Genomic DNA, 13,830 nt, shown 5'->3' with positions numbered 1-13,830 from the left:
CGTAGAAAAAGTATGGTAAGCACCTCGAGGATAAGACCAATTATGCCCACTCGCGAATTATCGCACTCGGCTAACGCCTCGTGCTTACAATTTTTCGCTCGTGGGTAATTGGCTTCTTATCCTACTATTTAATCTGTGATCCTACTCGATACGTAATATACTATTGAAATGATGTATCACAAGCACTTTATTATGATTTGAAAAGGTGTTTTTTGTAGAAGAGTATTTCACAATTCATATATTCAATTTGAGAATTCAAGGTCAGCTACAAGAATTTCGAATTCTTCTACTCCATATATAGAAGGTGAACTGAAACCTCAGTGGCAAGGATTAATAATTCAACCTATTCGTAGACTCTGGAGACTTATAGTTGATATCTATTTTATGAATATCAATACTGTATTTCAATAAACTATTAATATTTGCTAATATAGGGGAAATTTTTATTTGGTTGAAAAATATTTCGGAATTTCTAAATATTAAAAAAAAATATTCAAGTTGCCTAGAAGATGAATGACACTTCTAATACTAATGTTAAAAATATTCCAAATGTCATAACATCTAGTAAATATTAAATAAATACTCGGAATTTACTACAACTAAAATACGCGTGAAATTTAAAATATCAGTAATAATATAAATTTTCACTAAGAATATATGATGAGTATGAAGTCCTTTGAACTGTTCCAATTGATGTCGATATTTGAATAATCACTTCTTTGTATCTAACGTGTCTGAATAATCTCACTTTTCGAACTTAAACGTATGTATTCAGAGTCATCTACAAACTATTATCATTTTGTTAAATAATACTAGTCGAATTTATACTTACCAAAACGAGACCACACGAAAATTTGAGCCACATCTTTTTTTAGTGAATTCACGAAAAAATTGATTAAAAAAAATATTCTTCAAAAAGTCACTCACAATTCAGTCATTCATCACGCAAATGGTCCCAAGTTTGCGCAAAATAACTTTTATAGCCGCACCCCACTGCAACAAAGAATTCTTGGTCGAATCGCAAGGTAAGGCAGGGCTGCTCAACACTTTCACACTCGAGGCTTACTCTTTGAAGGAGACGGTACAGTCTGCAATTTGGTATGGTTTAGTTATTTTAAGATTATTCAATACCGTTGTGGGAATTTTCTAATTCATCGATAACACATTTAGTTCTACGAGCTATATCTGGAATCAATGAAGTCGCCCTGGAGCGCCAATTAATTTTTGTTGTTGTTTTTATTTTTATCGTTATAGAAGTATATATAAAATATACCACTTTTCCCAAAATTCTCCAAAACAATCAATTTGCATTAAGAATATCTTGAGCTCTTGCAAATGCTTCAGAAAAGTAGTGGACTTGAACGAAATTATCAATCAATCAAAAAAGCGATCCCCATTGTTTTTTTGCAAAACTGGAATAAGGAGGAATAAGATGAATAGCCTTCATATTATTGTGATCACAAAATTAGTCAAGGAATCTTCAAATAACACCTTATTGTGAAATTTTCACTTGACAGTTTACAAAACCACAAACAACCGCATCACGTGGTTCGCTCTACAATAGCTTTCTCAAGCGTTTTTTCAACGACAAAACACAGGCGCTCTTAGAGCGGTGCCTGTGCAAAAGTAATGATTCACATTAGATTTGAATCGCTGAAGATTGAATCCATTTGGAAAAACGTTCTCAGGAAGTTTATTCCACATAAACGCAGTTCTCCAAATGAAAAAGTTCTTGAACTGTGAAGTTCGAGATGAACTGAGTTGAACCTCAAAACGATGAGCAGCTACAATCCGTCACGTATTTCTGACGTGTATCGCTCATCTTGGTGGAATCAAATCTGCCAAGTCACTTGAACACTTCCTGTGAAAGAATATATAAAAGAGAGACAAATCTCCAACCCTTCTTCGATGTTTCAGACTATCAAGGTTGCAAGTGATGTTCCTGTCTCCAACCAGGCGAATGGCTCTTTTCTATATGGAATCCAGCAGCTTCAGGGTATGCTTAGGGGCGGAGCTCCATACATGAGAACAATACTCCAAAGAAGGTCTGATCTGAGCTTTATGAAGCATCAAAAGTTGCTGAGGTGTTCCAGGGTTTTGAGAAGAATGCCTGTTATTTCGTATCAAACTTTCGTGCCAAGAAAATATCCAATTTTCGTCAGGACAATTATTTTATTGACAATGTCAAATTTCATAAAACGTGGAAGATATTCTTTCACCCATCTGTGCCAAAATGTGTCGACCAACATTCGAGAGTTTTTCCATTCGCGTCTCAATCCATAACATTAGGGTTTATTGGAAGTAATGTAGGCTCGTGCGTGGTGTTGAAATATCCCAACAAAAAATGGATGGGAGTAAGAGCTTCTAAATCTGACGGATCGCAGGAAACTTTAGTCAGCGGCCTACAATTTACTATGGACTCTGCTTCCTCCAATTTACCTATGCGAAGAGCGACAAATTATTTGAAAAATCTTCCATCTGCTCTTGTCCATCCCAGAACATTTAGGGTCTATCCAAAAATACATTCTATTGATGGTTATTTCCAGTTCTAATTTAATTGTCTCCGCCAGTCTAATTCCCATAACTGCGGCTTGCAATTCTAACCTCGGAATTGAAAGCTGCTTTAAAGGTGCAACTCTCGTTTTCGCAGCAATTATGGAAGTCTCTATTTTGCCATCTTTCAATACTCGAAGATAACATACTGTGGCAAATGCCTCCTCGCTGCTATCACAAAAGGTGTGGAGTTCAATTCTATCTGCTCCGGGGATCAGAAAACTGTAACATCTTGGTATTTTGTAGTCCGCTACTTTCCTGAGATCTTTCAATCATCTTTGCCAAGGCTTGATCAATTCTTCCGGTAAAAAACTATCCCAGGAGATTCTAGAACGCCACATCTTCTGCATCAATATTTTACCTCGTGATATTAAGCCAAGTGGATCGAACACGGACATAATGCACTTGAGAACATTTCTTCTGGTAGTTTTTTCATCATAAACATGTCCGATATCCAATTTGAAAGAAAAATAGTCATCATTCGGTATTCCACCAAAGTCCCAAAACACGATGGAATGAAGTTTCACCAATGATCCTTGAATGGGCCAATACAGCTTCAGATTTAAGTCTTTCTCGTATAATCTGAGAGTTTGTCATCCAATGAACTATTTCGAAGCCTCCTTTCTTCTGTACCTTGCATACTTCTGAGATAATATGAAGTGCTTCCTGTTCCGTATCATTGGAATCCAAGTAATCGTATACGTAAAATTTGTTGAAAATTTCGTTCTGAATTTCGGGATCAGAACAAAATTTTTCAGCATTGAAGTTCTTCACAAACTGGGCACATACGGGAGAGCAAGTTGCACCAAACGTCTCACTTTCTAAGTTTCGCCATAGGAATCTCTGGGACTTTCGATCTTGTTCACGAATTTGAATCTGATGAAACATTTCTCTGACGTCACCATAAAATCCAAATCGTCGTTGGCGAAATTTCCTTAAAATAGTAACTAGAGTTTCAATAGATCTGATCCAGGTAACAGTTTACTATTCAAGCTTACTCCTCTTGACGTGGCGGCTGCATCGAATACTAGGCGTATTTTATTGGGCTTATTCGGATTATTCACAGCAAAGTGTGGTAAGTACCAAAGACGTGGATTGTCTGTGAGAATTTCTTCCTGTTTCAGCTTTCTAACATATCCCTTTTCTATGTAACTATTGATTTTCTGGCAGTAGGCTTCGGCGAAGTTTTTGTCGAGACTGCATTTCTTTTCCATACATTTCAGTCGTTGTAGGGCCATATATTTGCTTTCAGGTAAGATGTTATGATCATTTTTCCACAACAAACCTATCTCATATCTATGACTATAATGGTAGAATCCATTATAGTCATTGCCCTCTCATTATCCTTGCTCATCTTGTCTGGTGTTACTAATACTCCGAAAGACTCTGTTGCAAAATTTTCTTTTATGAGTTCTTCAATGTCGTCAAAAGCTTCTGTTTTCTCACAAACATGCAGTGTATGGGCTTTGAAGATTTTTTCAACATTGATGGGACTTGGACCGTGTAGTGACCAACCTAATTTACACTTGGTAGCTACAGGTAAATTATCTGATCCACAACGTATTTGTCTGGGTAATATCAAATGTATATTGTCCTGTCCAATCAGGATGACAGGTTTTTCTCGTTGAATATCTTGAATTGGGATATCCTTCAAATGAAAATATTTTCTCCAATCAGCCATTCTGATTTCTTGTTCTGGAAGTGACAGATTTCTAATAGTTCGAACTCCTTTCAAAGTGAATTTTTTATCTTCATCATCAGTTTTTGATATTTTCAAGTTCAGTCTCATCGAATTTTGCTGTATCGAATGATTTTCATTTGCCCACTGAAGGCAAAGTGATTCTGATACACCAGAAAGTTCTAATTTATCAGCTATCTCCTGGTCTAATAGCGTTACCGTGGATGCTTCATCTCATAATGCCAAAACTGACAAATGTCCATTCGGTCCATATAATTTTACTGGAATTGTCCTCAATAAAATTTTGGTGTTTGATATACCTATTCTTCATTGCATAAACTATTTCAGAATTATTTTCCATGGACGATTCGTTGACGTTAACTTCCGGATTTCTAGAATGTAGGTCTTTATGTAGCAACTGATGATGATATAGTTTACAGTAATTTTTGTCACACACTTTTCTGTACCTGCACTTAAACTTTTGATGTTTACTTCCTAGATAAGAAAAACATAACTTTTTGTCGGTTACAACTTTCCACCGCTTATCTATATCATCAGCTTGCATCTGTGGACAAAAGTTGTCATGACATTTTTTGTCACAGTAGTTGCATTTCCTTCTCTTTTATTTCGGAAGTACTGAGAAGTCTTTCATGTTTTCTACCTCATATGACCTTTGTTCAAATTTGGAGTATTTGCAAGGTGAACTAACATAACAAGCTGCATTAGAAATAGTTTCCAACCATGAAGAAAAATCGTCTAGAGTCACATCACCCTTTTTAGACGAAACAATTTCTCTTCAACTCAATTTCAGTAATTCAGGAAGTTTGGTGAGTAGTTCTTTGATTAATTGAGGATTCTGCAGATGTCCCATGGATTCTAGGGTTTTCATAATAGATACCATGTTATTTACTTCTGCTGAGAATAGTATTAACTTTTCCAAATTGTTATCTCTGATGGTAGGCATACATTTTATTTTCGTGATGATGGTTTCGATAATAAATTCTGATCTGCCAAATCTTCTTTGTAGAGTATGGATTACTAAGTCTACATTATCAGCAGTCAGTAACATTCCAGCAACCAAGGACTTTGCTTCACCTTTGAGATGTCGCTATAGTTTCAAAATGATATCTTCGTTAGAATAACCGCAGTATTTTCGTAAATTAGTAAGTTGCTTATGAAATAGCGGCCATTCCTGGGGATTTCCGTCAAAATATGGAAAGTTCTTTTCCATCAACTGTCTCTTCTGGAAGTTATCTGTTTCAACTGGATTGCTTATACATGAAGTAGCTTGAGTAACATTTCTTAAAACATTAGTGATAGTTTCACAGAGTAATTGTATATCTTTGTTATTATTGGAGTTATCAGTTTCCGGAACAATAAGAGTGTCTGTTTGACCTAATCCATCTGGAATGTCATTTATCCATTTTACTACTTCCTCGTGTTTTGATATTTCACTCAGGTTTGTTCGTGAATCTTCATGAAAGTTGGTTTCATCAATACTTTTTAACTCTGCATTTTGAAGGTCTTCTTGCATTTTTAGAAGTCGTAAATTGTTCTCTATATGCCGTTTTTTCTCTTCTAGCTCATACTCGATTCGTCTGCTCTCTTGTTGTAATTCTTGTATTCGTTTTTCCATTTCAATTGCATTTCTCTTTCTCTCCAAACTTGCCATACTATGCTTGGATTTGTTTGTAGGTCTAGTCATGGTAGAACGTATCTCCGTAGATTTAGTCGATTTTTTGGAGACCTTGTCACTTTCTATCACAACTTGATTAGGGTCAGGTATTTCGATATTTTCCCTGGATTTTCAAGACAGCTGTTAGTATTTTTTCAGATGCGCTTATGAGTGGATTAATCTGTTTGAAAAAAAAAATCTGTTTAAAATCTGTTTTTCCGTTAACCAGCTGTCGCACCCCTACGAACGACAACCCTCAGAAGTAGAAACTTGTGCGAGCTAAGGATTAACGAGGTCTTATCTTTTAACGTGTGATTCCTAACACGGCTATTGTTCCACCAAATCTGAGCGGAACACCGAATCTCTGTGGCCAAATATAATCCCTTGATAGGCTTCTATTCAAACCAGCAGTGCGTCTTTGGCTCAATTTTCGTCCTTCCTCCATTTCGCGATCACGTCGGGGTCACCAATGTTATTTCGTATCAAACTTTCGTGCCAAGAAAATATCCAATTTTCGTCAGGACAATTATTTTATTGACAATGTCAAATTTCATTCAAACTCTTTCTTTTCAATAACACCATAACAACAATAATTCAACGGTAATAAGATCAGGAAAATAAATAAATAACTCAAAACTAATCAAATAATCAACAATGCCTTTGCAATTCCAGCGACATGATTGTGTCATATTGGCGTCCATTTCAACCCCCAAAGCAGAAAGCGGAATTGTCTGACCTGACATTATTATATCTGGTTCGGAAATATTTATCTTTTTAGAGAAAACCGATGACGGGGCTTTTGTGGCATTGAATTCAACCTGATTACTTTCACCCCAATTCAATCCTAATTAAATATTCAACCTACTGCTGCCGGTGAATCTGTGCATCCGTAGCCGATGTCCTGGATTCCAAATGTAATAACGAGACAACTGTACTGTTGTCAGCAAAGCAATATATTGGATTCTTGGTTTCATCCAATAAGTCACTGATATACAATAAAAACACCAGCTTTGATGGTGAAAGTTATCGAGAGATATCTATCGACGGTCACTCGCATGGGAAGTTCTTTCAGAAACGTGAAGAGCCATACACAAAAATGATCCGACAAGCCATAGCATCGATGTTTGACCAGCAAACCCTCATGCCACACATGGTCATAGGCCTTGGAAATATCAAGCGCAACAGCTCTTGACTACCTATGTTTCTCGATTGCGTTTTTTCAAATGTGGGTGACATACGATAGAAAGTCGCCTGTTGATCTCCTAAAAATATATTATTGATTGATTTATTAAAAATATATTAATGATTGCTTAAGGTATTGAAGCCTTCCAAATATTTGGGGATATGGTGATTTACGGTTTTCTCCATGATTTTTGATATTACCGATAGCAAAGCGACGGGTCTATAGTTATTTAGAAGAGTGTTTTGCCTTTTTTGGGAATAGGCTGAACGGGAGCAATCTTCCAACAAGAAGGAAAAACCTCTTTCTTGTAAGACAGGTTGAAAAGTCTGCGAGTTCATTTTTGCGCTTTTTAAGTACGATTACTGGCATCAGGACCAGACGCCTTGTTGATATTGAGCTGTTACAAAATTCGTCTGACTAGACGCTGTCAAAAAGTAATTTCCGTCATTGTGGATTCTACTGTGGTAATAGTGGGTGGTGCCTTTCCCAAAAAACCGACTGTGGAGTCGGACGCAAATTTTTCAGCTAGTAGATTTGCTTTTTCTATGGCTGTTGTTGCAATTGAACCATCCATTTGTGTGGAATTGTGGATTTTGTAAATTTTGACTAACAGCTCTAGCTACCGACCAGTAGGATCTAGACTCAGGTATGAAGTAATTCAACACCTCATGAAAAAGTACCAAAAATGATGCATTTTTACGTGAATTGTATCCCACCTCGATAACTTATTTCGATCAAAAGTTAAGAGGGGGGGGTTTTACATCATTCCTGCTCAATAGTTCAAGCTATGAATACTACTGTATACGTTTCATTATACTTTTCTTTTGGTCAAGTCAACTGAAGTTAGAGAAAAGTTGGATTTTGATAAATAAAATGAAAGTTTGATGAGTGCGAACCGGGAAATTGTCCGCGGTGATAGTGCGCCCGACTCACGATCGGAAGATCGTGGGTTCGATTCCTACCTCGACCAAATATTTTTCTAGAGTATGTATGGGGGCGACAGCTGATTAACGGAAAAACAGATTTTAAACAGATTTTTTTTAAACAAAATAATCCAATTTCGAGCTACAAGAGCTCAAGCTGAAAGTTTCACTGGTAAAACAGCTTATATTCAGTTCCAAATGAAACTGTTTATAATTGAACGTTTCTGAAGTCGCTGAATACGAATCTGAGTCCGGATTATCGATATCGTGTCCCATAGTAGGTAATGAGTCTCCCAAAATGAAGCAACTCCTGGCGACTCTTAGGTGTAAGTTAAGGACACTATTGGTATAGTTTATCCATGCCCAATTGGAACGGCAATAAAAATAAGAGTACAGTCATGAACATTTTTTGTCTGTGGCCCTGGTCGCCCAGATAGTTAGTAAACGTGCTATCAAATGTAGTTGAGGAGTAGAGGCTCCGCTAGCTGGACTGAGTGAAAACTAATTTTTTGTCCGTTTCACAATATTTCTTTATCAGTGCTGTGTGTTCGTGGGGTTAGGTGAGGTAGTGAGTGATTTTGCAAACCGATTTTTAAAAACGTTTTCTAGAGATCAATTACCCTAACACCAAACTGATATTTTTGCAATCGACGCGCGTTTCGCTAACAAGGTTAGCATCTTCAGGAGAAGCAAATTGATACTGAATCTAAAGACAAGGGTTAGCTGTTTATATACCTAAAGTTTTTTGCTCCGATGCGGACTTTGTTGGTTAACTGATGATTATCCTAATTGATTTTTCGGTAATTAACTAGTGGAACCCCTACCTTCAAATTAATTTGTCAATAATAGATTAAAAAGCGAACAAATTAATTTGCAGATAGTGGTTCCACTAGTTAATTACCAAAAAATCAATTAAGATAATCATCATTCAACAAACAAAGTCCACATCGGATGTCTGTTCGGTGTGAATGAAAGCAGTCAATATATATAATTGCCGCAAATGTCAAAATAAATACTTATTCATTAGGCTACAGAATATATCATTCCCACCAATTTGAATCTCGACTGTTCTTCCATCCGTAGAGAATGTTATATTCGGTAACAATTTTAATTGATCATTTCGTCCTGGTTTGTCATTATAAGTTATAATACAGTTTGAAAACTGATCACAGACACAAAAACATTTTCACCACACAATGGAATATATTCACTTTCACTTGGTAACTGATTCTGGTCATTTCATTTGTTTCAGTTCCTTCCGTATTTTTTTTGTGTTTTTAATAAGCAACACATTTGTATCAATAGACAGCGTGATAGTTGTCATGCATTTATGATAAAGAATTACTTAAATATATGCCGTCATTAGATCTTGATATTAATGTGTACCAATGACTGAAAATTTTTCCACAGATTTTTCTACTACAAGCGTATAGTTGGAAACTTGACCTGCACGTCGTCTTGATTTCAGACAGGTTGAAGCCTGGCTCCCTTACCCTTTGGACTGATGTTTGCCAGAAGGACAAACAGGTCATGATTGGAAACTTGAACCCAAACACAACGCATTTATGATTCAACACTGGACAACGTAAGTAGGGTCGACGTGTCGACGATATCTTTCCTTATGGAAACGCCGTCTTTGGGATCGACAGAGAACTCAATCCTCCTCAAGATAAACGTGGTTCCGTGTACGAGGGTGGTCCCAGATGTACCCGGCCCAACAAACAAAACACAAAAATTTTGGAAAAAAATGTATTCATTTTTCAACATAATCTTACAGCTCTATACACTTTTCCCAGCAACGTTCAATAAATTCGATACCGTTTTAATAATACTAACTCTCCAAAATAGTCATTAACTGCCAATATCCCTTCTTCATCGTTGGAAAATCTTTGACCACTGAGCTATTTTTTCAAGTTTGAGAACAGATAATCTGACGAATAGGGCGCATGAGGTAGCAATTTCAACTTTAATTCGTTAATTTTTGTCATTGCGATAATGGATTTGTGAGCTGGTGCATTGTTTTGATGAAACAACACTTTTTTCTTAGCCAAATTCGGCCGTTTTTGTGCGATTTATTCACTCAAACGTTGCAATAAGTATCTGTATCTGTAGAGTATAGAGGATGAATGTAGACCCACAGCACTTATACCACATGTGATCCATTGTACATCCTCCCGAAGAGTTGTCCTTCTAGGTCATCGTCTATCCTGTCCTTTCCAGGAAGGTGGACAGATCACAGAGACATCTCCTTTATATTGGCAGGTGTAGGCCAAGACTCGCTGAAAACACGCTCTGTTTGGCAACCTTCAGCTGTCTAACGTGGCCTCCGCGAAGGTTTTGAAAGGTTCAGCGACATAACTGTCGTTGCGCGGCTTTTTCAACCTTCTTGGGGTTCCCTCCGTGGAGGTGCACAAGTGAGGGAGCTTTCCTGCAGGGGCAGCCGGTTCCTTGCCTTTATTCAAAGCGGAGCTCTTGGCACCCGACGCAGGAAGTGCCAAAAACCCGATGCCATGATCATGCCTGCAGATGAAACGGTCTTCGCCTTCTTTGGAGCCGGTTCTCCCTTTCGATTGTTCTTTTGTCTCGGGTGTAAAGTGATTGACTCATGTTTCATCCATGGTTATGAAACGACGCAAGAATTCTGCTATTTTGCTGTGAAACTTCGCTAATCACCCAATTGAAACATCTTCCCGACACTGTTTTTGCTCGAGATGAGCAAAAACAGTGTCGTCCTGAAGTCGTCACCGTTTCTGAAGTCGTCACCGTATCTGAAGCGATTGCACCAGGTCATGAAAAGTTATATAGAATCACATTTATGCCGTTTTCGAATGCTACTGGATCATACAAATTGGATTTGTCATTGACTGGTAAAGCTAAGAATCACAGAGATTTCAAGTGTTTTGTCTGTCAGTCAGTTACAAGAACCAATTTGAAAGTCACGAGAAATATTGAGTGAATAGTCATATAAAGACTTAGTTCGTGAAGTGAAGAAGTTTACGAAAGTATTCAACTTGCACACGAAAGTTTTACTCATACATGACAATGCTCCAGGCGACCCAAATGAATAAGAACTTAGATCAAGTAATATCCAAACGATCTTCCACTATAAACTGCACACCTTCAGTGCAGCCGATAAATTCAAGATGTTATCCAGAACTAAAGTCATTGTATGAAAATGAATTGTTCCTCCATATTATTTCTCAGAATGGTGACATAACGCAAAGCCTCAAAAAATTAAATTTGAGGAATGTTGTATTCTTTCTAGCTCTGTTCCACCCGGTTCAATCCAATCATCATAGAAAAAGCCATGGCCTTCAATGAATACTTCATCAGAAGAAATGGAAGGATGGGATCATGAAAATTATTCGTTTTTTTGCAAAATTCATCACAAACAGGATTCAAGACAAATGAAGAAGGTTTAAATTCTTGATTTGAAGGGACCCAAGAAACAGCAAATTATAACAGATGCATTACAAGAAGAAAAAAGCCTTGTAGAAATACTGGAGCCACTGACTACTATGACTGTGAAAGTAAAATCACATACAGCAGTCAAAATGATAATAATAATAATATCGCTTTTATTATTTCATAACTTATATATTCAACTTACAACTGAAATAAAAGGCGAAGTTCATCGACCATAATGAAATACATCACGGAAAATGTTTTTCCACTTAACCCTTAAAAGGAAACAAATAAAAAGAAAAACAAAAATATAACTTTGATTGTTGTATATAATAATAATATAATGTAAATACGAATAAACACCTTACATAAATAGTTTACTTCATCTATTCCTCAAAAGATATCAATAATTTGATTTCATTTCGATCTAACAAATAGTCTTTATATTTAGTTTTGAACTTTGTGAAATTTAATTTTTTGAGGGAGTTGGGGACAGAATTATAGTTTCGACAAATTTGGTACCTGAAAAACCGCCTGAACACTTCTGTTTTGAATTTTGGCATTGCAATCATAATATTTTTATATCGAATATTCAGGTTATGGATGTCCGTACGATATGTGATTTTCCTATGAAGATATGAAGGTTTTTTTTTTGCAATTATTTTATGGAAAAACAGACAGCGTGAAGTAATCTTTTTTTCTCCATGTTCAGCCATCCAATTTCTTGAAGCTCACATGAGATCCTGTGTCACCGACCAATACCAAAAATTAACCTAAGGGACGAATTTTGAACTTTTTGAATCTTATTTTTGTATTGCTTGGTTAAACATGGGCCATGAAGAACATCCGCATAATTGAAAACTGAAAGCACCAAAGATTCACATAAGGACTTTTTCACTTAATAAGGCAGAATATGTCGGTTGCGGTTACGCCCGGGTGAAATCTAGTAGGACTAACATATTGTACATTTGTTTTCATCTATTACTTTCATTATATCATCCGCAATATGTAGAAGAGCGGTTGAACACCTATGCCCTTTTCGAAATCCCGATTGAACAGAAAGCAACAGAGAAAAGTTCAAAATATGATTTTTAATTTGAAACTCCATGCCTCTCTCCAGGATTTTTGACAATACAGGCAAGATACTGATACTCCTCAAATCTTTAGATTCCATTGGATTTTGTGTTCAGGCAGAACCTTTACAATGGCTCTTTTCCTGATAGTTGGGCAGACATTTTTAGTTAAACAGAAATTTATGATATGGATGATATAGGGTACGATATGAGGTCAACCCAGCTTTTTCAGCCTAATACTCAATCCATCGCATCCTTTAGCGTTTGTTTTTATTTCACAAATAGTTTCGTAAACAAAAAGATCGTAAATTTCCTCAAAAAAGAATTCAGTATCAATCCGTTTATTATTTTTATAAAAAATTGCGGTGTTTATTTTGTGGAATTGATTCTACAAAATACCTATTCAATTCCTGAGGGTTTTTCAAAATTTCTGGTATATCATGTTTCTTTTGAGGTGTGAATTTGTTAGACTTGAGAGAGTTTTCCACATGTCCATTGGTGAAGTGTTATGAAATTCATGAGCGAAATAAGCTTTTTTTATCTTTTGATAGCCTGGTTGATTAGATTACGCATTTACCTATAGAAATCCAAGTGCCTTTGTAATTTTGTTCTCTTGAATTTTGCCCAAGCTTTACCTATCTCTTTCAGCAATCATTATTTTATCACATCCGTCAGCCATGGAGCTTTCGGTTTTGTTACTCTGGAAGTAGTTAATGGCATATGTTTATCAAATAAATTATTCAAACAATTTACCAAATATGTAACTTTCTTTTCAATACTCTCTTGGTCATATATTTAAAAAAATGAAGTATAGAATAGATCTACCTGAAAAAGATCTTGGTTAAAGGCTTTGAAGCTCCTGTATGTACAGAGTTTGGGATCCTATTGCTTTTCACGTACTCTCAACTTACAATTTACTATATCGTGATCAGAAATGTGGTAAGGTATAATACCATTCTCTACCTTACTTCCCTTTTGGACTATAACATAGTCCAAAAGACTTGCTGACGTGGCTGTAAAAAATAATTTATTCCCATTTTGACGTTTCTTGTTGATGTACATTGATTTTTTTTTCATTATGCAGTTTTCAATAAGGTAAATGAAAGTATTGATTTTTTTTAACCAGAAAGGTTGCGCCCCACATCGTAAACTGAGTGATCATTGGGTCCGAGAATTATGTGCCCTTAGTAGACGCAAATGAGCCAATAATAACAGCTTCATTATTATCATGATTATCTTTTGTTGAACTGGTTGGGCCCTGTTTCAATACATTCACGAAGGCGTGCCGACATCATCATCAATGACCACTCCCCACACTGTCGGGTAAGCAGATGCAATGA

At 36.4% G+C, this 13,830-nt stretch overlaps 1 protein-coding gene across 2 annotated transcripts in view; it reads right to left on the bottom strand.

Annotated features, from left to right (window-relative positions):
* LOC111513752 (uncharacterized) overlaps positions 1–9,104 on the bottom strand; it is a 47,020-nt gene extending 37,916 nt beyond the window's left edge. The window contains exon 1 of one of the 2 annotated variants that reach the window (XM_074172908.1): positions 9,063–9,104. In XM_074172908.1, coding sequence (XP_074029009.1) covers positions 9,063–9,089 — 27 coding nt within the window. In that variant the 5' untranslated portion in view covers positions 9,090–9,104. Of the gene's footprint in view, positions 1–832; positions 992–9,062 lie in introns of those variants that run through there. The other variant, XM_023169977.2, reaches the window with a different exon arrangement.
* Positions 9,105–13,830: the final 4,726 nt, after the last annotated feature.

The sequence above is a fragment of the Leptinotarsa decemlineata genome, unplaced genomic scaffold (assembly GCF_025532065.1).
Source record: "Leptinotarsa decemlineata unplaced genomic scaffold, Ldec_3_MD MMD2_tig00000199_RagTag_RagTag, whole genome shotgun sequence".
Classification (NCBI taxonomy): domain Eukaryota; kingdom Metazoa; phylum Arthropoda; class Insecta; order Coleoptera; family Chrysomelidae; genus Leptinotarsa; species Leptinotarsa decemlineata.
Note: the sequence above shows the minus strand (reverse complement) of the source record. Positions and strands in the feature narration are given on the sequence as shown.